Source organism: Lithobates pipiens, unplaced genomic scaffold (genome assembly GCF_037356315.1).
Source record: "Lithobates pipiens isolate NorthernLeopardFrog02 unplaced genomic scaffold, aLitPip1_a1.2 Scaffold_16, whole genome shotgun sequence".
Classification (NCBI taxonomy): Eukaryota; Metazoa; Chordata; class Amphibia; order Anura; family Ranidae; genus Lithobates; species Lithobates pipiens.
The window spans coordinates 347,082,083-347,106,522 of NW_027507748.1; the positions used below are offsets into that span (position 1 = coordinate 347,082,083).

Below are 24,440 nucleotides of genomic sequence, written 5' to 3' on the forward strand. Positions count from 1 at the left end.
ACTGCCACCCCTATTAAAGTTACTTTGCTGAGTAACTAATTACTTTTCCAATGTAGTAACCGAGTTACTAACGCAATTACTTTTTGGGAGAAGTAATTTGAAACTTAACGAATTACTTTTTTAAAGTAAGATGACCAACACTGGATATAACTTTCTGTTGCATGTAGTGGGAAGAATCACTACTAGCAGGGAGGATTTTTCTTTTCATCTCTATAGAGATGGATGAAATCAATCAAGCTCTACTTTATTACCTCATATACAGTAATATGAAATTTATTGAGCAGATAAAAGAAACAAATCCAGGGTCCTAAACGTCAAATGACTGAATTCTCTAGGTCTACATCAGGTCCAAACTGTACTCTGAAAGGCACCGTAATTGGTAATAATATACTCAAAGTTCTTTCATTTTGCCACAGTTCATTAAAACATTTACATACATTTATTATACAAACTCTGAAAAGCAAAGTACCTTAAACAGATTAAGATTCATATTTGTTCTAAGATAATGTATGGTAGGAATTTAATTAATGGATGGAATAAAGTGATTATTCCCGTGGTTTACCACTGTGCTTCCACTTGATCTACTTGACAGGATTGATTTAGATACGGTATCAAAACTTGTGGTACACTTGTAATAAACATTGGTCTATTTATGTTTTCCGTACATCAGATTTTTAGCTCGCTTTATGCAATCAATTGGTTTAGATCAATCACCGTTAGCCAAACACATTAGCCAAACAAAGTACAATAATCACTCAGATCACAAGTGCCCCAACCTCTGGTACAGAACCCAAGGTATTTGGTATTGTATTGTTTAGGGTTATGTTATTAAATTGTGTTCGATAGGGTCATGTTATTAAATTGTTCAATGTTCAATAAGGTCATGTTAAGAAATACATTTATGGTCACAATACATTGGCACAGTGGAAATTAGTAGTCCCAGAACATAAAAAATGGATGAGAAAGATGAGTAGATCCAGATGCATTAGAACATTTTGTGGCAATCTTAAGACTGGAGTTCCTCCACTTGCAGCCAAAGCCCACCTTCAGCTCGGAGGATCAGTTCAGGCTTCCGGCGTACTGTCTTGTTTTGCTCCAAGCTCACTTTGAAGTTTAAAAGTGTGAGAGCCAGAACTACTTTCATCTCAGCCATGGCAAAGTTTTGTCCTATACAGTTCCTATGGGATGAACAAACAATAAGTACTATCCCAATTAAAATAAGTAACATGTCTGTTTCTGAATGATTTCATTTCTCACAGTAACATAATGTATCTAATACAATAACTGTACTGAAAACTTTATTTGTGATTTTACAGTATACACCAACAAAAATACTGTAATTATGGCCCCTTTCACACTTGTGCAACCTGAAAGTCATGCGATTTTGATGCGACTTGAAACACAGCCTGTGTAATCTTGAGGTCTATGGACCTCAAGTCGCATCAAATTCAGACCAAAGTAGTGCAGGGAATGCTTTGAAGTCGCACAGATATGAATGGTACTCATTGGAAATAATGGGGTACGACTTGTCATGCGACTTTGCAGTCCCAAGTGTGAAAGGGGCCTAAATGGCTTCTGCCAATTTAGCAAACTTTCAAATAAAAAAAAAAAAATTCACTATTCTAATTCTATGACACTGTATTTGAAATTCAAAATGTAACAGGGCCAATGAGTAGTACATTTTAGCTGACTCTCCTTGACACATTAAAAGATCCCTTGCCAGTTAAGAAAAATAAAACATGTACATACATTTGTAGGCACAACTTACCACAGGTCTTTAGGGTTCCATGGGTCCCCTGAAGCCCAGACCGAGTTTTAAATATTTTTTTACATATATTTAGGAAACCTGTCATAACAGAAATATGCAGACCAACATTTTTGAGCTTCTGAAAATGCTTGTTGTCTGCCAGTGATTTTAATTCTCTGACTTTAATATTTTTTTGTTATTTTAAAAAATTTTAACCATAAGCCACTGACAAGTATGCAACTAGTGTAAGCTTGCGGCACTTTTCTATCAGTGATACTAAACACTAACTGCTTAATTTACAATGTGCCCTCTATTTCTGTATGTGGATGATGTCACTGTAATTATTGTAATAAAAAAATCTACAGTGACTTTGTCATGTTACAACCAAAATAGTAAATGTATGTTCTTGAGATTCTATGTGATAGACCAACACAAAGTGGCACATAACTGTGAAGTCGAAGGAAAGGAAAATGATTTGTGGTTTTAAATTTTTTTTACAAATAAATATCTGAAATATGTGTGTGTGTGTGTGTGTGTGTGTGGGTGTGTGTGGGTGTGGGGGGGGGGGGGGGGGGCGGGGGTCATTTGTATTCAGCCCTCTTTACTCTGATACCCCTAACTAAAACTTAGTGGAGCCAATTGCCTCCAGAAGTCACCTAATTAGTAAATAGAGTCCACCTGTGTGTAATTTAATCTCAGTAACAATACAGCTATTTTGTGAAGCCCTCAGGGATTTGTTAGAGAACTTTAGTGAACAAACTGCATCGTGAAGGCTACGGCACATCAAATAGGCCAGGGATAAAAATGTGGAGAAGTTTAAAGTAGGGTTAGGTTATAAAAAATTTCCCAAGCTTTGAACATATCACAGAGCACTCACATATCACAACTGAAAATTTACCAAGACATGGCCGTCCATCTAAACTGACCAGCCAAGAGACCCACAGTAACTCTGGAGGAGCTGCAGAGATCCACAGCTCAGCTGGGAGAATCTGTCTGCAGGACAACTATAATGCCGCGTACACACGAGCGGATTGTATGGCGTACTTAGTCCGTCATACAATCCGACGGACAGTCCGTCGTACTTTCCACTGAACGGACTTGACCACACACGGATGCACAAACAGTCCGTCGAAAGCTTGCGCGATGACGTGTACAGCACGTACGACGGGACTAGAAATAGGAAGTCCAAGACACAGCAAAGCACCCTTCCGCCCTGTAAATCCTTTCTGGGCATGCGTCAGTCTTAGTCCGTCCGACTAGCATACTGACGACCGTATTGTCCGCTGAAACCAAAGTACGACGGACAGAATTTCGAAAAAACCGAAATACTTAGTACTCCGGACTGCACGCTGAAAAAGTCAGCTGAAATGTGTTTCGACGGACTAAGTACGCCATACAATCCGCCCGTGTGTACGCGGCATTAGTCGTGCATTCCACAAATCTGCCCTTTATAGTAGAGTGGCAAGAATAAAGTCATTGTTGAAAAAAAGCCATAAGAAGTTCCGTTTGCAGTTTGTGAGAAGCCATGTGGGGGACACAGCAAACATGTGGAAGAAGGTGTTCTGGTCAGATGAGACCAAAATTGAACTTTTTGGCCTAAAAGCAAAACGCTATGTGTGGCGGAAAACTAACACTGCACATCACCCTGAACACACCATCCCCACCGTGAAACATAGGGGTGGCAGCATCATGTTGTGGGGATGCTTTTCTTCAGCGGCAAAAGGGAATCTGGTCAGATTTGATGGGAAGGTGGATGGAGCCAAATACAGGGCAATCATAGAAGAAAACCTGTTTCGAGTCTGCAAAAGACTTGAGACTGGGGCAGAGGTTAACCTTCCAGCAGGAAAACTACCCTAAACATACAGCCAGAACTAGGGCTGAAACGATTAATCGATATTATCGATAATAATCAACGATTTTCATTATCGATTAGTTGGTCCGCACCATGCGATCCGCGGAGTGGTCCGTGGCCGCGGCCTAGCTCCGGAGCTGGCGGCCATCTCGGTACACCCGGCAGCGGCGAGCTGCGCGCTGACGTCACCCCCAGCGCATTGTTCAGCCTGTGTCAGCCCAAGTGAAGGAATTCTGGAGGAGTCACGCTGGATGCCTTGCCTTCTTTTATGCAGGTACCACTACATCTATTACCTAATCTAACCTAATAACTAACTACTATCTATTAGATAGTAGTTAGTTATTATCTAATCCTATCTAAGCCTTTCCACTCGGCACAGCCACATTGCTGATTTAAATAAATGGTACAACACTATCTCTCCCCCCCAATAAAATGCAGCTTATTACAAGCATAAAAACATAGCATATCACTGACGATTTGCGCCAATAGGCATCCCGGGACTCATCACGGCGGTCTGTTTAGAGGAACTTTGATCGGTGGTGAGCTTGGCGCAAATCATCAGTGATATGCTGACTATGTTTTTATGCTTGTAATAAGCTGCATTTTATTGGGGGGGAGATAGTGTTATACCTTTTATTTAAATAAACATAGCAATAAATGTGGCTGTGGGGGGCGGGGATAGTGTTATTTTTTTTTTGCTGATCCGAAAATTAATCTGATCCGTTACTCTGATCCGAGGAACGATCCGATCCGTGAGTTTTTTGATCCGTTGCACCCCCTAGTCCGCTCCTTCCCCCCGCCGATCCATTAGAATCCTGTGTATGCACCACGTCCATGAGCACGCAGCTACGCCTGCTTGCATTCTCCACCAAGCTGATGTCCCGCCAGCAACGCGCCTGCGCTCTTTTCGGCTCCTCCTCCCCCCTCTACCCAGCAGCCTTCCGATAGACCCGCCGCAGAGCGCAGGCGCGGCAAGCCCTCACCCTTTCCAGCGCTGCCGTGATTGGAGGTTGTGCTCTGCACATGCGTGCATCCATCTCCCGGCTTCGGGGTGCCCTTCGCTCCATTCAGAGGAGTTGGCCGAGTCACGTGTGGCGGGTCCGGACTGAGACTCCACCCCACACCACCCCGGCACACCGAGGAGGAGCCGCTGTCACCATGAAGGGGTGAGAAAACCCGAGACACCGGAGGGGGGGGGGGGGGGGGGGTGGAGGGGAGCACTGAGAGGAGGTGGGGCAGTGACACCATGTGAGAGGGGAGGAATGTGTCATCTATACTGGGGGGGGGCACGTGTGTGTGTGTGTGTGTGTGTGTGTGTGTGCGTGTGTATATATATATTTCTCCCCTTTTTCATTTTTTTTTTTTACCTTTACACAAATATTATACATAAACAATATTTATTATAATTCTTTTTTTTATACATTGTCCTCAATGTATACTTTCTATGGAATAAAGGAGGGGGGAAAAAGTATTTTATATGTCTATTATTATTCTCTTTATATATATATATATACACATACTTGTATGAATAAAGCAGGGAATCTGATATTCACTTTCTTTGCAGGTAATAGTACCCCATCATTGGTGTTTTATTCTGCAGTTTGAGTGTAACACTCAGTTTTTTCAATACTTTTAAATAAATGGAAAAATGGCATATTACGTTTTTTTTTTTTTTATCCGGTTAATCGATTAATCAAAAAAACGATCAGCCGATTAATCGATTATGAAAATAATCGTTAGTTGCAGCCCTAGCCAGAACTACAATGCAATGGTTTAGATCAACGCATATTCATGTGTTAGAATGGCCCAGTCAAAGTTCACAGATGCTCTAGATCCAATCTGACAGAGCTTGAGAAATTGTGCAAAGAATGGGCCAAATTGTCACTCTCTAGATGTGCAAAGCTGGTAGAGACACCCCCAAAAAGACTTGCAGCCATAATTGCAGCAAAAGCAGGTTCTACAAAGTATTGACTCAGGGGGGCTAAATACAAATGCACGCCACACTTTTCACATATTTATTTGTAAAAAAAATTGAAAACCATTTATCATTTTCCTTCTACTTCAAAATTACTATCGGTGGCACTTTGTGTTGGTCTATCACATAAAATCCCAATAAAATACATTTATGGATTTGGTTGTAACATGACAAAATGTAGAAAATGTCAAGGGGTATGGATCATTTTTCAAAGCACTGTACGTACCGTATTTATCGGCGTATAACACACTTTTTTCCCCTTAAAATCAGGGGGAAATCGGGGGTGCCTGTTATACGCCGATCCTCCATCATTTTGGAACCTCTGGGCAGCTTTTAGCCGACTTCTCGGTGACTGAAAATCGGCGAGGTCGGCCGAAAGCGGGCAAAAACTGACGAGAAGTGCCGAAGGCGGCCAAAAGCCGACGAGAACGGCCGAATGGACAAGGCTGAAAATGACACTGACAAGGGTACAACGATGGACAAGGCTGCATGACAAGGCTGCAATGATGGACAAGGCTGCATGACAAGGCTGCAATGATGGACAAGGCTGCATGACAAGGCTGCAATGATGGACAAGGCTGCATGACAAGGGTGCAATGATGGACAAGGCTGCAGATGGACACTAATAAGGCTGCATTGATGGGCATTTAAATGTAAGTTTTTTTTTCCTTAAACTTCCCTCCTAAAAAAAAATTTCCTTAAAATTCCCTCCTAAACTTGGGGTGCGTGTTATACGCGTGTGTGTTATATGCCGATAAATATGGTACTTTCCTAATCAATATACAGCTGTCGCATGCCCCAGTTAATTCCCAGTCTGTCTGCGGGGAAACAAGCAGGAAGAGCTTCTAGTCCTCTGCTGCTAGTAACGTTGAAAAAAAAAAAAGCCTTTGGAACGCGGAGCAAAAATAAATAATTCATACCAATAATCTACATGTAATATCCTGCCCCCATTGTGTTTAGCTGGTTAGTGAGCATGGAGGAGGAGGAGGAAGAAGGGAGTGGGCTGTCATTTACCACTGTCTATATGCCCATATGTGTGACTCTATAGTCACATGGGCTGCTCAGATGTGATAGGGAGAAAATGCTCAGCATAGAAACTCATTGAGACCTGAGCATGTGCAGAGCTGCCACCACAGCTGCAAAATCCCTAGCTGAATTGGGGACACGAACAGAAGGGGGAGACAGAGAGTAGCAGAATCAACCAGGTTTTTGGCAGAGTACAGAAAACCAATCTCATAGTGACTATGAATAGCGTGTGGGTTTAGTGACACTTTAACCTCTTTAGCACGGCAAGGTTTTACCCCTTAATGACCAGGCCATTTTTTGCGATACGGCTCTGCGTTACCTAAACTGACAATGGTGCAGTCGTACGACACTGTACCCAAAAAAAAGTATTTTCTTTTGGTGGTATTTAACCACTTGCCGACCGCCGCACGCCGATGTACGTCGGCAGAATGGCACGGGCAGGCATAAGGGCTTACATGTACGTCCTTGCCTGCCCGCCGGTCGGGGGCCCGATCGGGCCCCCACCCGGTGCCTGCGGCGGTCGGTATTCGTTCGGGAGCGATCCCGGACGAGGGGACGGCCATTCATTCATGGCCACCCCCTCTCGATCGCTCCCGGCGAATGAAAATGTCCGGTGACATCACTTCCTCTCCTGTAATGTAAACACAGGAGAGGAAGTGATGTATTCTCTCCTCGGTGTCGGTAGTTTTCGTTCCGGCACCGAGGAGAGAGGTTCGGTGAGTTGCACCAACACACCCCACATACAGTAGAACATGCCAGGCACACTCACACCCCCCCTTTACCCCCGATCACCCCCCAATTACCCCTGCCCCCCCAGTCACAGTGACACCAATTGCTTTTTTTTTTTTTTGCATTGGTGTCATTTGTGACTGTAGTAACTGTTAGGGCAGTTAGGGTTAGCCCCCTTTAGTTCTAATGTGCCCCCCTAACCCCCCCAAAAAGGTTTAACCCCGTGATCACCCCCCGTCGCCAGTGTCACTAAGGCTGGGTTCACATTGCAGCGGTTTATGAGAACGAATGTGATTCGCACCGCACTGCAGTGCAAATCACATCCGATCTCTGTGCGATTCGAGTTCAGCCATACAGATAGTATGGCTGAATTCGTGTCGCACCCGCCGCACCCGCCGCAAATTCGCACGGGACCCTTTTTTTGGCCCGCAGCAGAATCGGATCGCATGGGTGTTCACACCATGCGATCCGAGTTTGCAGATCGCACTGCGATATGCAAACTGATCTGGGGGTGTCATTAACATTTCACTGACACTCCCAGCAGTTCGCATAGGGCAGTGTGAACTGCCGCCGGGAGGCATGTGATGCGGGAACCCGCCGCGCATTCGTGGCGTTCCCGCATCGCTCCAGTGTGAACCCAGCCTAATAAGCGATCGTTTTTCTGATCACTGTATTAGTGTCACAGGTGACGCTAGTTAGGCAGGTAGGTATTTAGGTTCGCCGCAGCTTTTTATAGCGCCAGGGACCCCCATATACTACCGCATAAAGCCCCCTGATTGCCCCCTAGTTAACCCTTTCACCAGTGATCACCATATAACTGTTACAGGTGACGCTGGTTGGTTAGTTATTTTTTTTATAGTTTCAGGGCACCCGCCATTTATTACCTAGTCTCACTAGTGTACCCCTAAATTTAGGGGTGTCTACTTTCCAAAATGGGGTCATTTGGGGGGGGTTTGTGCCATCTTGGCATTTTATGGCCTTCAAAACTGTAACGCCCTTAGAAAGCCTGAAGGCGGTGCTTGGTTTTCGGGGCCCCGTACGCGGCTAGGCTCCCAAAAAGTCCCACATATGTGGTATCCCCGTACTCAGGAGAAGCAGCAGAATTTATTTTGGGGTGTCATTTCACATATGCCCATGGCATGCGTGAGCAATATATCATTTAGTGACAACTTTGTGAAAAAAAAAAAAAAAAAAAAAGTTTGTAATTTTCCCGCAACTTGTGGCAAAATATAAAATATTCCATGGACTCAACATGCCTCTCAGCAAATAGCTTGGGGTGTCTACTTTCTAAAATGGGGTCATTTGTGGGGGTTTTGTGCCATCTTGGCATTTTATGGCCTTCAAAACTGTAATAGGTAGTGAGGAGTGAAGTCAAATATTTACGCCCTTAGAAAACCTGAAGGCGGTTCTTGGCTTTCGGGGCCCCGTACGCGGCTAGGCTCCCAAAAAGTCCCACATATGTGGTATCCCCGTACTCAGGAGAAGCAGCAGAATTTATTTTGGGGTGTCATTTCACATATGCCCATAGCATGTGTGAGCAATATATCATTTAGTGACAACTTTGTGAAAAAAAAAAAAAAAAAAATTAAAGTTTGTAATTTTCCCGCAACTTGTGGCAAAATATAAAATATTCCATGGACTCAAAATGCCTCTCAGCAAATAGCTTGGGGTGTCTACTTTCTAAAATGGGGTCATTTGTGGGGGTTTTGTGCCATCTTGGCATTTTATGGCCTTCAAAACTGTAATAGGTAGTGAGGAGTCAGGTCAAATATTTACGCCCTTAGAAAACCTGAAGGCGGTTCTTGGCTTTCGGGGCCCCGTACGCGGCTAGGCTCCCAAAAAGTCCCACATATGTGGTATCCCCGTACTCAGGAGAAGCAGCAGAATTTATTTTGGGGTGTCATTTCACATATGCCCATAGCATGTGTGAGCAATATATCATTTAGTGACAACTTTGTGTAAAAAAAAAAAAATTTTTTTTTTTGTCATTATTCAATCGCTTGAGGCAAAAAAATAAAATATTCAATGGGCTCAACATGCCACTTATCAATTTCCTTAGGGTGTCTACTTTCCAAAATAGGGTCATTTGGGGGGGTTTTGTACTGCCCTGCCATTTTAGCACCTCAAGAAATGAGATAGGCAGTCGTAAACTAAAAGCTGCGTAAATTCCAGAAAACGTACCTTAGTTTGTAGATGTGACAACTTTTGCGCAAACCAATAAATATACAATTATTGACTTTTTTTTTACCAAAGACATGTGGCTGAATACATTTTGGCCTAAATGTATGACTAAAATTGAGTTTATTGGATTTTTCTAATAACAAAAAGTAGAACATATCATTTTTTTTCAAAATTTGCGGTCTTTTTACGTTTATATCGCAAAAAATAAAAATCGCAGAGGCAATCAAATACCATCAAAAGAAAGCTCTATTTGTGGGAAGAAAAGGACGCAAATTTTGTTTGGGTACAACATTGCATGACCGCGCAATTACCAGTTAAAGCAGCGCAGTGCCAAATTGTAAAAAGACCTCTGGTCATTTACCAGCAAAATGGTCCGGTCTGAAGGTGGTTAATCACCTCAATTACCGTAATATAGCCTCCTTGCCGCAGTATATGTACAGCAGGTGGTTGAGAAATGGTTAAAGCATTCTCAGAGGTCAATTCACATTTTGGGGATCACCTGCATCTGCAGCAGCTGTATATAGTTAAAGATGTACAAAGGAATACTGGAATCTCCTTTGGATTTACTTACCAAAATGTGAAGTGACCTCTGTGAATGCTACAGTCTGAATTTCCACCAAGACCTATTTCACACTGAGGTGGGAAAGGCGAGTCCTGCCAGCAGCTTCTTTGCAGCGGTGTAGGAGCGGTGAATATACGGCTCCTACATCGCTCCTGCCCATTAAAAACAATGGGGCAGCGCCGTGATACTGCCGGCAAAGCGCCTCTGCAGTGGCCCTTTTCACCCGCTAATGGGGGGTTTTTAACTGGCAGGATTTTTTGTGACACCCTGCCAGCGCAGCACCCCAGTGTGAAAGCACTCGGGCTTTCACACTGGGTTTGCAGCTGAGGCTTTTTTTAGGCACTTTACAGGCGCTATTTTTAGCACTGTATCGCCTGAAAAACGCAGCTAAAATGCCAGTAAAGTGGTGCTAAAAATAGCGCAGAATAGCTCAGCTAAAATGCCAGTAAAGTGGTGCTAAAAATAGCGCCGCTTTACCGCTGACGCCTGAGGTGGCTCAGTGTGAAAGGGGTCTAAGTCTCTAATTTATTTATAGCAGAGGACATGGTCTTTCCTGGAAAATTTGATGCTGAGCCCACTGACAGAAAAGAGCGGCAAGTTTTTTATTGAAGATTTCATTGTGGATTTGTTATATTCCTTTGTGATTGCACGCAGCTGTGGTTATCTTGAATGTCAATAAAAAGTGGAGCACAAAGTCTTCTTAGCTTGATGCAGATGGTCAAGTCATGTTATTGACTTAAAAAGTAAAAACACTACAAGGGCAGTAAAAACAGTCAGGCAATTAGTACTTTCAGAAGGAGGTTGCCCATTGGCAGCCCATTTACTTCTCTTATGACAGGTTACCTTTTAAAATGTCAAGGGGAATAGTTTAGAAATAATAACAGCGTATGACAAATCTAAAATAAGTTCTTGAGGCAACGATAATTTGCAGATTTATGGACCAATGCAGCTTCTATTTGGACTACAATATTCAAAGCATTTTTTTATTCTGTAAGTTGTCTCTGGTTTGTTTGAAACCTTACAACATCAGTGACAGTATATATTGTAATGTATATTAGACAACAACAAAAAAATATAAAGTCTCCCTGGCCCGATTCATTGTGAACACACATTACAAGTAACCAGTGATTACATTTATAATTTTTGTTGGGGATCGCATACTGAATAGTGATTACAATCACAAATCTAGCTCATATTTACCTGGGTCCAGCAGAGAAGGGTACAAAAGCATGCGAGGACCTCTCCTCTGCTTGTTCTGGATCAAAACGATGTGGATCATAGACCTAAAGAAAATAAAGAACAGCACTAATATTTTGTGCAAGTGTTTTTATCTGCAATATTAGCTTGTGGACATAATACGATTTGTACCTCAGGGTTTGGCCATACAGCAGGATTGTGATGGGTTCCATATATACTTATGAGACAGGTGTTTCCTGAGAAAACAATTTAACATTTTAGTTTGAAATGGAATTCTCAATACCTATAGGTCTAGAGCAGGGGGTCTTAAAACTATGGCCCTCCAGTTGTTCAGGAACCACAATTCCCATCATGCCTAGTCATGTCTGTGAATGTCAGAGTTTTACAATGCCACATGGGATGTGTGGTTTCGCAACAGCTGGAGGGCCGTAGTTTGAGGATCCCTGGTCTAGAGGATCAAACACAGCATACATTTAAGAATGTTCAGCTTGCATTTGAGATCAGTTTGAAATGCTTCTGAGATCTCTCAGGGGTACGTGACCTCCTTCTAACCTGCATTAAACTGCTTTTGGATTCATATTGACTTGTATGGAAAGAAAAGCAAACAAATGGCTGTGTTCACAGGCCCTTACACAGTAGCCGTGAAGGTTTTTTATACATACGGTAATAAAAGCAGCATAAAAATGGTGTTCATAACCTCTGTTAATAAAAATTGATTATCTCTACTAAAGAGACAGAAACTACTACTATACCTTATGTAAGCCTAGCTCAGTGATGGCAAACCTTGGCACCCCAGATGTTTTGGAACTACATTGATGCTCAACTACACTGCAGAGTGCATGAGCATCATTGGAAATGTAGTTCCAAAACAACTGGGGTGTCAAGGTTCACCATCCCTGGCCTAGTTCAACAATGCTGTGTAAGTCTTCCAGTATATACTGATGTAGCACCCTGGAGTTTAGGCAGGGATGCTCCTCACAAATTTACTTGCCAGGAATTGTTATCCTGGTTGATTGATAGAGGTCTATTAATTTCTCCCAAAGTTTGGCCTTGTTGCACTTTTTTCTTCTACCACTAGGTGGCTGGGTACTTGGTGGTACTAGATATGACAAGGGCAACGCAAGGTCAGATTATGGGTATATGGGGTATCTCAGACAATGGGCAGGGGTTTTCTTGGATCCCTTCACCTGCTGGGAGAGCCTATATATATTCGGGTGGAGTCAGGTGATTGATGTTCTGTGCCAGCTGGACGGCTGTCTGGGTGGACGTGTGTTGTATTGCCCGGGCTGCTAGGCCAGAGATTGGCTGCTAGGCTGTCTGAGGGCCTATCTAGAAGCAAGAGAGCAACGCAGGGTTGGGACTGTCCAACCATAAGTGACGGGTCTGCTGGCCAGAGAACCTGTCGTGATCGGAGGTAGAGGGGAAGCTGTTCCTGTTAAGGGGACAACCACCTTATTACCAGGGACCACAGTGAGTAACTGAAGCAATTACTGGAGCAGCATTCTCACCAACCGGGGACGGTGAAGAATCTGGAATCTTCAGGGGGTATCAAGCCAGGGACCCAGCCAATGGAGGTGACGCTTGCAGAACAGCCTTGCGTGTCAAGCCAGGGACCAAGCAGGCCAGTGGGGTGAAGCTTGAGAGGTATCTTGAGTGTCAAGTTAGGGGCCCAGCAGAAAGGTGTGACACTTGAGGAAGATACTACTGTGAAGTTTGGAGGAGCTCAAGGGATTCACTGGCAGTGAATCAGTGAGTCTAGTGAGAGACCAGGAGCTTTTTGGGCTTTAGAACTACAAGAAGTGATTGTAGTGGAAGTGAAGAGGAACCATTAAGCGTTGTGATAGGAACTGTTAAAGAATGTTGTCATAAGAGACAGCATTCCTGCACATGCAGATGTGGCCTCTTGCTGGATGCCTTTCCCTGCATGGCTGTCCTCCTGTTGAAATCTCAAAGTCTGCCACTTGAACTTGCAACTATCTAAGGGTGTCCTGGCCCTAATCCTCTCTCCACCAAAAAAGTCTGTTAAGAGAAAAAAACTTTCATTTGCATTCAAGAAGTGTCTGGTGCCCAATAACTTTGACTACTCTGCACCCACCATGTCTCACAACCCACCACATACAGAAGGATGTCAGCTGTTTGTTGCGCTGGAGGTTCTCCTTAGACCGAAAGAGGTCTGGGACCTTGCTACACTTATATACGCATTTAGCCAAATCTGTTACAGGTTCAGCCCTTTATCGGTAAGCCCAAGTCAGGTCTAGGCACCAAAGTTGTTATGTAGGGGAACTTAAAAAAGACAAAAGAGTACCTTTGGGAATGACTTTCCCATCTGGAAGAGCAATGTCTTCCGTACACCTTCTGGACACTGCTGTTACAGGAGGATGCAGTCTAAGGCTTTCCTTGATACACATGGAGGTAAATGGCAGCTGAGACAGGTCATCCCTAAAAGAAAAAAAAAAAAAAAAAAAGTGATTAATTATTAAATTGTAAATTTCATAAATATTTAAACAGTGGGAAAGCCGAATACATTTCAAAGCACACTCTTATACATTATATCACCAAGAGTATTGGGAAGCCTGCCTTTACACATGGTATTCAAGTCTTAGTCCGTAGGGTTTAATATTGAGTTGAAAGGTAAAAAATAGTGTAGCGCTTCTGTAATGGTGAATGTGGTCAACACATACACAAAAAAAATTCCAAATAAATGGTCACATGAGAAAGTCCATATACATAAAATAAAGTCCAATGGAATGGGTATGAACTTCCGTGATGTGACTGGTACAAGGATGGTTAGGCCATTTCAAGGAAAGAGAGGGATCTTGCTAAACAGATATACCCATGTAAAACAGCTTGTCTGTAGACATCAGGGAAGTAATAAAATACTCTTACCAACTGTGTTGGACTCACACGGTCATATGACAGTTGAGTCTGTAAAGCTTGGGGTCCCAATCTAGGGCCAGGGGGTGGATCGATGAAGGTCCGTCAAACTGGTGAGAGAACTCCAACCGACTGTGTGCCAAGCGATGTGTTTCACGGATGGAACATCAGGATGATCCCTGACCAGTGATCCCAGACCAGAGGCCTAAAAAACCTCTAACATCTTTCACCCTATTTCGGGGTGATCGGAGTATCGGTGTTGATCGTGCTACGTCCGAGTTGGATAAGAAACCATCCTGATGTTCCATCCGTGAAACACATCGCTTGGCACACAGTCGGTTGGAGTTCTCTCACCAGTTTGACGGACCCTCATCGATCCACCCCCTGGCCCTAGATTGGGACCCCAAGCTTTACAGACTCAACTGTCATATGACCGTGTGAGTCCAACACAGTTGGTAAGAGTATTTTATTACTTCCCTGATGTCTACAGACAAGCTGTTTTACATGGGTATATCTGTTTAGCAAGATCCCTCTCTTTCCTTGAAATGGCCTAACCATCCTTGTACCAGTCACATCACGGAAGTTCATACCCATTCCATTGGACTTTATTTTATGTATATGGACTTTCTCATGTGACCATTTATTTGGAATTTTTTTTGTGTATGTGTTGACCACATTCACCATTACAGAAGCGCTACACTATTTTTTACCTTTTGACTGTTGAACTTTGTTTGTTTTAAGTGTTGGCAGCTGCTTTTTTTGTTTTACATTTAGTTATAGCGCAGTGTTTTCCCCCACTTTTTCCTTTGTTTAATATTGAGTTGGCCCACCCTTTGCAGCTATAACAGCTTCAACTCTTCTGGGAAGGCTGCCCATGAGCTGCAAAGGGTGAACCAACTACATATTGAACCCTACAGACTAAAGGCAGGCATCCCAATACTTTTGGTAATACAGTGTATGTAAACTTACTTCATAGTTAAATGTATTTTTTTATTTATTTTTTGATGACTGAAAAGCTACCGACCTAAAGTATTACTAAATTATCATTTTTTTTAAGTTTTGGATAAAATGGAGATGGATTAGAACACCTGTCAGGTTTTTATTGATGTCTGGGTCCCTATTAGTGAGATTCACTTTTTTATTTGTCCTGTATACTGTCATCATCAAAAGTGAAAGTAAAAGAAAAAACGAATTTCGGGTTGTCCCCAGAATAGTTATAGAGAAGTACTCCTCCAATCTCAGGACACTACTTCTGGTGACCATGGCGACAACCAGGGATTCCCTCATTTTGGAGGGAATCTCCACAATGGGACACAGATGGCAAAAAATATTACAGGGGTTTAGGGCTGCAACTAACGATTATTTTCATAATCGATTAGTTGGCCGATTATTTTGATTAATCGGTTAATAACCGTAAAAAAAGGTGTGGTGTATAATTTAGTTAATATGTAAAGTTTAAAAAAAAGGCAATTTATTCTTAAATATCTCTATATGCAGTGGTAAATATAAATAACCAACTATATGGTTAGAGAGCAAAATATCTAATCCACTCTGAGAATAACAGACAGAAGAAATATACTGTATATATTAGAGGGGAGATATACTGTATATACTATTAGAGGAGAGATATACTGTATATACTATTAGAAAAGATATACTGTATATACTATTAGGGGGGATATATACTGCATATACTATTAGAGGAGATATACTGTATATACCATTAGAGGAGATATACTGTATATACCATTAGAGGAGATATACTGTATATACCATTAGAGGCTATATACACTATTAGAGGAGAGATATACTGTATATACTATTAGAGGGGATATACTGCATATAATATTAGAGGAGATATACTATATATACCATTAGAGGAGAGATATACTATTAAATGGTCAATCTGGTAACTATCATCAGACTTATTAACTTTAACCACATTTTGTTACTGGCCGATTAATCGATTATGAAAATAGTAATCGATTAATTTAATAATCGATTAGTTGTCGATTAATCGATTAGTTGTTTCAGCCCTACAGGGGTTATGCTTTTAGTTCCACTTAAACCGATTTCAGACTGCCCTATAGGTGCGGCTCACTTTCACTATACACAGTGAGAGCTGATCAGCGGGTGTCAGGTACACGATGTCCACCGATACTCGCTGATCATTGAAGAGAGAGACAGAACTGTGATCTGCCTATGTAAACAAGGCAGATTGCCATTCTGACAGGGAGGGAAGGAATGGAATTTGTGTCCCTGCAAACCAGGAAATAAATTCCATCTCTTCCCTTAGTAAAATCACCTCACACCGGTCACATAAACACTGGTTAGGCACACAGTTAATCCTTTGATCGCCCCTAATGTTAACCCCTTTCCAGCCAGTGTCATTAGTATAGTGACAGTGCATATTTTTAGCACTGATCACTGTATTAGTGCCACTGGTTCTCAAAAAGTGTGAGTGTCAGAATGTCTGAAGCAATATCGCAGTCCCACTATAAGTCACTGGTCCCTGCCATTACTAGTAAAAAATAAATAAAAAGTTCCCATAGTTTGTATACACTATAACTTTTGCGCAAATCAATCCAAGTATGCTTAAATATATGTAAAAAAAATACATACTGACCTAAATTTGTGAAGAAATTCGATTTTTTTTTCTATTCTTTTATTGCCTATGTTTTATAGCAAAAAGTAAAAAATATAGTTTTTTTTTGTTTTGTTTTTCAACATTGTCGGTATATTTTTGTTCATAGCGCAAAAAATAAAAAACGCTGAGGTGATCAAATACCATCAAAAGTAAGTTCTAATTGTGGAGAAAAAAGGCCATACATTTTATTTGGGTACAGCATTGCTTGACCGCGCAATTGTCAGTTAAACAAATGCAGTGCTTTATCCAGAGGCCATCAATCTTCTGGAGGTCAAGTGGTTAAGCTGGACATATATGGACTGTGTTTGAGGTCAAAGTTTAATCTGTGATTGGCCCCTGCTGGCACCATCTGGTTTAAATAAACTTCAATCTCAAAATCAAAAGAGCCCTGCAGAAAATTGTCAGGCGAACAGTGATGGTAGTCATTTAGCTGCTGTCACTGTTTGGGTGTTTTGACAACTGCTGACTGTCAATAGCTCTGGGGGGGGGGGGGGGGGGATTTGTCTATCTATGTTGTTTAGTGTGGGTGGTAGAAGCCAGTGGTGGAACTACTACCATAGCGACCCACGTGGGCGCTATGGGGCCCGCAGCCAAGAGGGGCCCGTGGGGTGGATGAGGAATACGTGCTGTGGGGGGGGAGGCTGGGGGGGGGGCGAGCACCACCCGCATGGTCCCCCAGCCAGGGGAAGTGAAGAGAAGAAGAGCAGAGAGCTGTAATAGCTTTCATTAGAATTTCCTGTGTTCCCGGGGCTCACCGTCACATAGCCCCACCTCTTGGCCTGGCGCCTTTGCTGGACAGAACACCGTCCAATGCGGGACATGTGATGTCATCAAAGACCAAGCCAAGAGGTGGGGCTCTGTGATGGTGAGCCCCTGGAACACGGGAAATTCAAATGAAAGCTATTACAGCTCTCTGCTTGCATGGGCAGGTTGCCTCTTCCTCTCCTCACTTCCCCTGGCTGGGGGACCGTGCGGGCGATGCTCGCCCCCCTAATGTGAGGCAGCCCCAAGCTCACCAACAGCCATTTGAGGGCTGCAGTATGCATTCCTCACCCTCCCCAGTAGTTCCGCCACTGGCTCGCCTCTTCCTCTGCAGAGGTGAGGCTGCATTGTGCGTGGGTCATGCTGCATTGGGCACAGGTGAGGCTGCATTGGGCACTGGGCACACTGCATTGGGCACTGGACAAACTGCATTGGGCAAAGGTGAGGCTGTATTGGGCACAGGTGAGGCATTGGGCACTGGACACACTGCATTGGGCACTGGACACGCTGCATTTGGCACAGGCCATGCTGCATTGGGCACAAGTGGGCACAGGTGAGGCAATATTGGGCACAGGTGAGGCTGTATTGGGCACGGGCAGGCCACACTGCATTGGGAACAGGCAGGCCACATTGGGCACAGGTGAGGCTGCACTGGGCACAGGTGAGGCAATATTGGGCACAGGTGAGGCTGCATTGGGAACAGGCAGGCCACATTGGGCACAGGGGAGGCAGTATTGGGCACAGGTGAGGCTGTATTGGGCATGGGCAGGCCACATTGGGCACTGGTCACGCTACATTGGGAACAGGCAAGCCACATTGGGCACTGGTCAGGCTGCATTGGGCACAGATGAGGATGATTGAAGCGCTAACACCAGGTGATTTGAATATCTTTATCTGTTGATTGTTAAACTTTCTGGAATACATATATTGCTAATGTGGTATAGGATCTGGGCCTGTTGTTTCTCCATCCATTCTCTCTCCTTCCCTCCCTTTCTTTCTTTCCTTCTTGCCTTCCTTCCTTCTTCCATCCCTCATTCATCTCAGACTCAAACCACACCCCCTTTGAGCCACACCCACTATTTAATTTAAGCCCCGCCATTTTTTTGTGGGGAGGGGGCTTCATACAACATTTTGCTATGAGGCTCTGTGATTTCTAATCACACCCCTGGTAGAAGCTTTTTCATTTCTTTTGTTCAGGCTAAATGAAAGAAGTCTATGCATATATGGCCAACTTTAGGTACTTGATCTGTGGTTTGTGAGTTCCAGATTCAGCACAATTTACCTAAAGTAAACAGATTGACATCTACGCTTGGAATGTCCCTATAGTTACTGGAAAAACTACATTTGATTTGCATTTCAGATCTACTCACATCCTGCCAAAATCAGTGAGTTGTTACTTTATATAACTATCTAATTAGGTGTCAGTTTATGAAGCAGTGAAATCTATTCACTGCTTCATTCTCCGGCATTCTCAGAGGAGATTTTCTCCTCTGTGTGCCTGTTTATGAAGAGGAGTAGATCGCTTCACCTTCTGAGGAGTGAAGCGATCTACAAACGCTTCCAACACTGGAGAATGGCCCGGATACCGGAATCTCTTGAGACTTTATGAAATTACAGCACCAGAAATTCACAGAAACACTGAGATGTCAGTTTATTAAGCAGTGATAATTTATCATTGCTCAATACACTGACAGACGGTGTGGTTAATGTTAGTTAAATAAAGCGTCCCCCTACATTTTATATATATATATATATATATATATATATATATATATATATATATATATATATATATTTATGGTCAAAACCCTTCGTCCTCAAAGATATGGAAGGAAAACATAAACACGCCACATGACGAACAACATAAAATAGACCTGAAGTGTGCCCTGGTCTGCGGTAAGGTAAACCCAGGTGAGCTGGGCAGTGAGCCCTGTGCTACTGGGCGGTATGCTAAGAGAAGGGTGCATACCTGAAGAAAGTAATGGATGTTTCTGTAGAGAAACTTGTTTTTTGAGTGCTGTGAGAAAGGGAAATGGGTGGGAGGGTACCGCGCACTGGAATTCGACACTGAACGGTGTGCGAGGTCTGGTTATATACCCTCCGGGCTCCTCCCATAATTACGGGCCACCATACTGGCCCTCTTATTTATGGTCAAAACCCTTCGTCCTCAAAGATATGGAAGGAAAACATAAACACGCCACATGACGAACAACATAAAATAGACCTGAAGTGTGCCCTGGTCTGCGGTAAGGTAAACCCAGGTGAGCTGGGCAGTGAGCCCTGTGCTACTGGGCGGTATGCTAAGAGAAGGGGGCAAAAGACTTGATTTAGGGACAAAGTAGTTTATTATAGTAAGACAATATGATTAGAGAGCAAGGCCGCAGAAGGCTTGAGCCATTTCTGACTGTGGGTCGGGAATGTACTGAGCGAAGCAAGTGAATTTCCATCTTCCCAACTTCCTGATTACGTGTGCTGGAACTCCGTTGCGTGAGGCTGCTGATGCTGCTCCAATGCGAAAAGAATGTCCTGAATAACGAGCTGGGTCAAGGCCTATATTGCGTAGGAGGATCTTGACATGGCTGATAAACTGATTACAGCTGAGAGGTTTAACCGGAAATGGTAATAACGGGCTGTCGGGTGATGGATCGGATAAGTGCGCTAGTAATTGGTCCAAGACGGCCACGGGGCACCAGGTATTGAAGGTTTCGAAAAACTTGATGTCCGTCCCTGGGCCCACCTGTTGTGGTTTAGATACCTCTAGATGTAGAGTGAAGAAGGTTTGGTGGCGAGTGAGGTGCCGTCTGCATAGCGTCTTACAGCGGGAGCTGGTGACTGTAAATTCGCTGGGGCGCAGAAAACCATAGAAGGCTAGGTAAATGGCTGCTTTAATAACCAGGCTAGGAAAGGGGCCAAAAGGGGAATGAGAGAGGAAGAGCGATATCTCACGAAAGATGACGCCGGTCACGGGAAGACGTTTGCTGCTGACTGGCGGCTGCTGTTTGAGAATACCACGCAGAATTGTCTTGACTGCATGAGCGGCGAATAAGGACGGCTTGGCGGGGTCTTGCAAAGAAATAAAGTGTTGGATGCCTGCCAGATAGAGTCTGATAGTATTGTGAGCCAAAGTCATCTGCGTGTGGCAGTATGAAATGAAAGCGAGGATATGATGGAGATCGCCTGGGCTTGCCCGGGAAAGGCTGCTAGGAATCTGTTGTACATTTTCCAGGCAGCACGATAGGCCTTGATCGTGTTGTGAGATAACGAAAGGTTAATGAGCTTGGTAGCATTGCGTAGGTATGGATTCAATGCAGTTAGCTGAGACTAGTGTGGGATAGTAGTCATGGTTGGGTCGGCTCCAGGTTCCTGTGAAAAGAACGATTCGAAATTAAGGCGGGACAGGGCATCAGCTAAGGTATTACATTTGCCTGGGATGTGGATGCAGAGAAGATTAAATTGGTGCTGAAGGGACAATTGTACCAGCCTGCGTAGAAATGACATTATGGCCAGTGACTTAGAACGGCCTTTGTTTATGATGTTGGCTGTGGCTTGATTGTCTGTAACAACAGTAACTGTCTGTCCTGCCCAGCTACTGCCCCAGGCTTGCGCTGCAGCCACTATAGGATATAGCTCGAATAACGAGGATGATAGACTGAACCCGGGGATTGCGAGAATTTCTGGCGGCCATGGGCCTGCGAACCAGTGACGGTCAAAGATCGCTGCAAAGCCTGTGGAGGCTGCAGCATCAGTGACTATCTGGGGTGAAGAGGGGGATACTGATGGGATAAACATTGAGATGCCGTTCCAATTTGCTAAGAAATCATCCCACATGTTGAGATCGGCTGTCGCTGCTTGATCTAGCCTGAAGACACGGTCGGGGTCTTGGACTTGGGAAAGAAATACCAAGAGGCGGGAGACAAAAGATCGACCCTGGGGGATGATCCTTACCGCGAAGTTGAGCATCCCGAGCAAAGACTGAAGTTGTCTCTTGGTGCACCCTTGGGTAACCGTAAAGGTATGGATGACCTCCCTGATGCGGGTTAGTTTGTCGAGAGGTAAGCTAGCCTGCATGGTTTGAGTGTCGAGGATGATACCCAAGAAGGTGATGCGTTGTGCAGGGCCTTCCACCTTCTTCTCTGCTATGGGTATATTGAGTTTGGCAAAAACTTCCCTAAGGCTATTTAGATCTACTGGAGGTTCCCCAGGTTCCTCAATAAGCAGAAAGTCGTCCAAGTAGTGGATCACTTTCTGACAGGACGCGTGGTGTGAAAGAATCCAGGACAGGCACTGGGCGAACGTGTCGAAGAGCCACGGACTGCTTTTGGAGCCGAAGGTTAATTTTGTGGCGAAATAGTACTGGTCCTTCCATTTGACACCGTGCCATTGCCATAGGCATGGATGAATCGGTAATAACTTAAAAGCGTCCGCGATGTCGGCTTTGGACAGCCAGGCGCCAGCTCCTAAGCTGAGGATGGTTTGGATGGCAAGGTCTAAGGAGGAATATTTGAGGCCGAATTCTTCTGAGGGTATAAGGGAATTTAAACTGGGTACGTGAGAAAAATGAGGCGCGGACAAATCATAGACTAAACAAAGTTTATTTGAGAATTTCCCTTTCACAAGCCCGATAGGGCTGACTCTCCAAACAGAAAAAGGTGGGTGTGAGAAGGGGCCGATCATGTATCCCTGATCAAGTTCATTTTGCAGCAAGGTGCTGATCGCTTCTTCGTCTGTGGCTGCTGACCAAAGATTTCTGCATTCGTGGGTGGTGTCTGGAAGAGTGATAAACCCCGTGTGGAAACCTACGGTGAAACCCTGTAGTAGGAAGGCTGCTAGTGGGGGTGATGGGTGTGAAAGAAGGTAGAAGTGCAGCCATCCGATGTGTATGCGGCTCAGTCATGTGTGGTTAGGTTTTTTGATCCCACAGGCGATTCTGGGGTGAGCTTGGTGGCAAGTGAGGGAGACGTGGAGGAGTCTACATTGAGGGAAATGGCAACCCCCGATATTGAAGTTGTTACAAATTTGAGCTCCTCCTAGCGTTTTAATGGGTCGACCTAACTTGTCTTCTTGTGGGCGCTGTGTGGATGTACCTGAGCTCTGAGCTGTGTTTGAGAAGGGGGGAAAGTACGGAGGGCGTCTGCCCTCGTTTTCCGAACACCAGCTAGCTGTGTGGGTGGCCGACTGGCAGTTGGTGCACAGTGGGGAGCGTAGTCCCGCGAAATGGCGACAGAATAGTTCTGTATCGACTGCGCTCCAGTCGGTAGCCAACTCAAACTGGCTGAGCCTGGCAGCTGCTTTGGCTGAAAAGGAGCGGTGGTAGTCATAGAACGCGCTACCTCCATACCTATAACCTAGATCCGTCACTGCGTGTAAATACAGATCTAGTTCTTCCCTTTTGTTGGGGTTGAGGGAGCAAATTATGTCTCTGACCATGCCGAAGGCGAGCACAAACTCAGTGACTGTGAGCTTACGTGTGAGCCTACGGTCTTTTGCTTTTAGGACGACGGAGACATCCCCCCATGTATAGGCTTTGTTCTCCGCTGCGTCGTGTACCGAAATAAGGAGGGATGCGAGATTGACGTCCCGGCCATCTAAAATGTCCTTCCTAATGTTAGCCGGGACGAGATGTGCCGGGAAGATGGTGCAGCTGTACTGGGGCGTACCTAACGGCATTGGCATGGGGGTGGTAGTGGCGGGTGACGTGGGGAGCACTTGTCGTTCTTCCAGAGACACTACTCTGGTCTGGACATCGGAGACTGTCGATGAGAGTGAAGCCACTAAGGAGTGCAGCTGAGCAACTGCTGATGCGATGGAGTGTAGGGACGCCTGGGAGTCTGATGGGGCTGGCGTAGATGGTGGAAATAGCAATTTGAAGAGTTCGGCTTTTCTTGCTGTAGCCGGGTAGGGAATATCCCTACGTCGCAGTTCTGCCGTGAGTTTCGGGATGGTCCAGGCTCTGTAGAGCTGTCCGTCATCGTTGGTTGAACCCGCCCCAGGTGATGACGGGTCGGGGGAAGAGATGTCGCTGCCGGCCAACGACATGGCGTCCGCTAAACGAGAGGGGAAATGCATATGTTTTAAGAAAAGGTTGGGGATACAGGAGGGGACAGAAAGGTATTTCGAGGAAAGCACAAGTTAGGAAAAATCAGGGGGAGTGACAGCCATAGCGACAGTTGGTTTGCGCTTGAGCGCTGTTTGAGTGAAATTTTTTTAAAACTCATAAGAATGCGTGACAACCGAGGTGAGCCAGGAGGTGACTGGCTAGGTAACCGATAGCATGGGTATCCGACTGTGCTCGGCACAGACTAGTGCACCAGAGTCCCCGGGGCGGACCGGGGAGGGTAATGGAAGTCTGGTGTGCTAAGTAGGAATGTTGCGGTCTGTAGAAACTTGAAGTGTGTTCGGTCGGCTAAATGCTTGCACTGCCAGCAAGAATGGGGGTTTAGGCGACCTTGTCTGCGTAGTGGAGGCTTGTGCTCCGAAAACAGAGTGAGATGCGTAGAAGTATGTGACAGTTGCTAACGCCTCGGAACCAAAATAAAATTATGCGTGTGAAGTTAAATATGTCGTGAAAGTGTGTAAGAGAAAGGAAATTTTTAAATCTTATCGTTCCATACCTTCTAACGATGCACCTGCCTTGAAGCCCTGGTGCTGGCGACTCTGTTGGGGTCAAGGACTGAGTTTGTGTGAATACCTACAGCGGGGTGACACGGGAGTAGTAATAAGGTGGGTTTACAAGCTGTTTCGGGGCCATAGCCGACCCCCTGGTGAAGAAATGCAAAACCTAGCCAGGTTACCCTGTGTTCTACCCCCCCCCCCCCTTTTTTTTTTTTTTTACCTGGAATGAGTGGTCCGAGCCTGTTGCAGGATGGACCAAATGGCAAACTTACTGAC

At 44.5% G+C, this 24,440-nt stretch overlaps 1 protein-coding gene across 4 annotated transcripts in view; it reads right to left on the bottom strand.

Moving 5' to 3' along the window:
- Positions 1 to 257: 257 nt before the first annotated feature.
- LOC143982822 (ultra-long-chain fatty acid omega-hydroxylase-like) overlaps positions 258 to 24,440 on the bottom strand; it is a 103,048-nt gene continuing 78,865 nt past the window's right edge. For all 4 annotated transcript variants that reach the window (XM_077481844.1, XM_077481843.1, XM_077481846.1 and 1 more), the window contains 4 exons: positions 13,575 to 13,708; positions 11,441 to 11,505; positions 11,273 to 11,355; positions 258 to 1,178 (listed from right to left, as the gene is read on the bottom strand). In XM_077481844.1, coding sequence (XP_077337970.1) covers positions 1,007 to 1,178; positions 11,273 to 11,355; positions 11,441 to 11,505; positions 13,575 to 13,708 — 454 coding nt within the window. In that variant the 3' untranslated portion in view covers positions 258 to 1,006. The remainder of the gene's footprint in view (positions 1,179 to 11,272; positions 11,356 to 11,440; positions 11,506 to 13,574; positions 13,709 to 24,440) is intronic.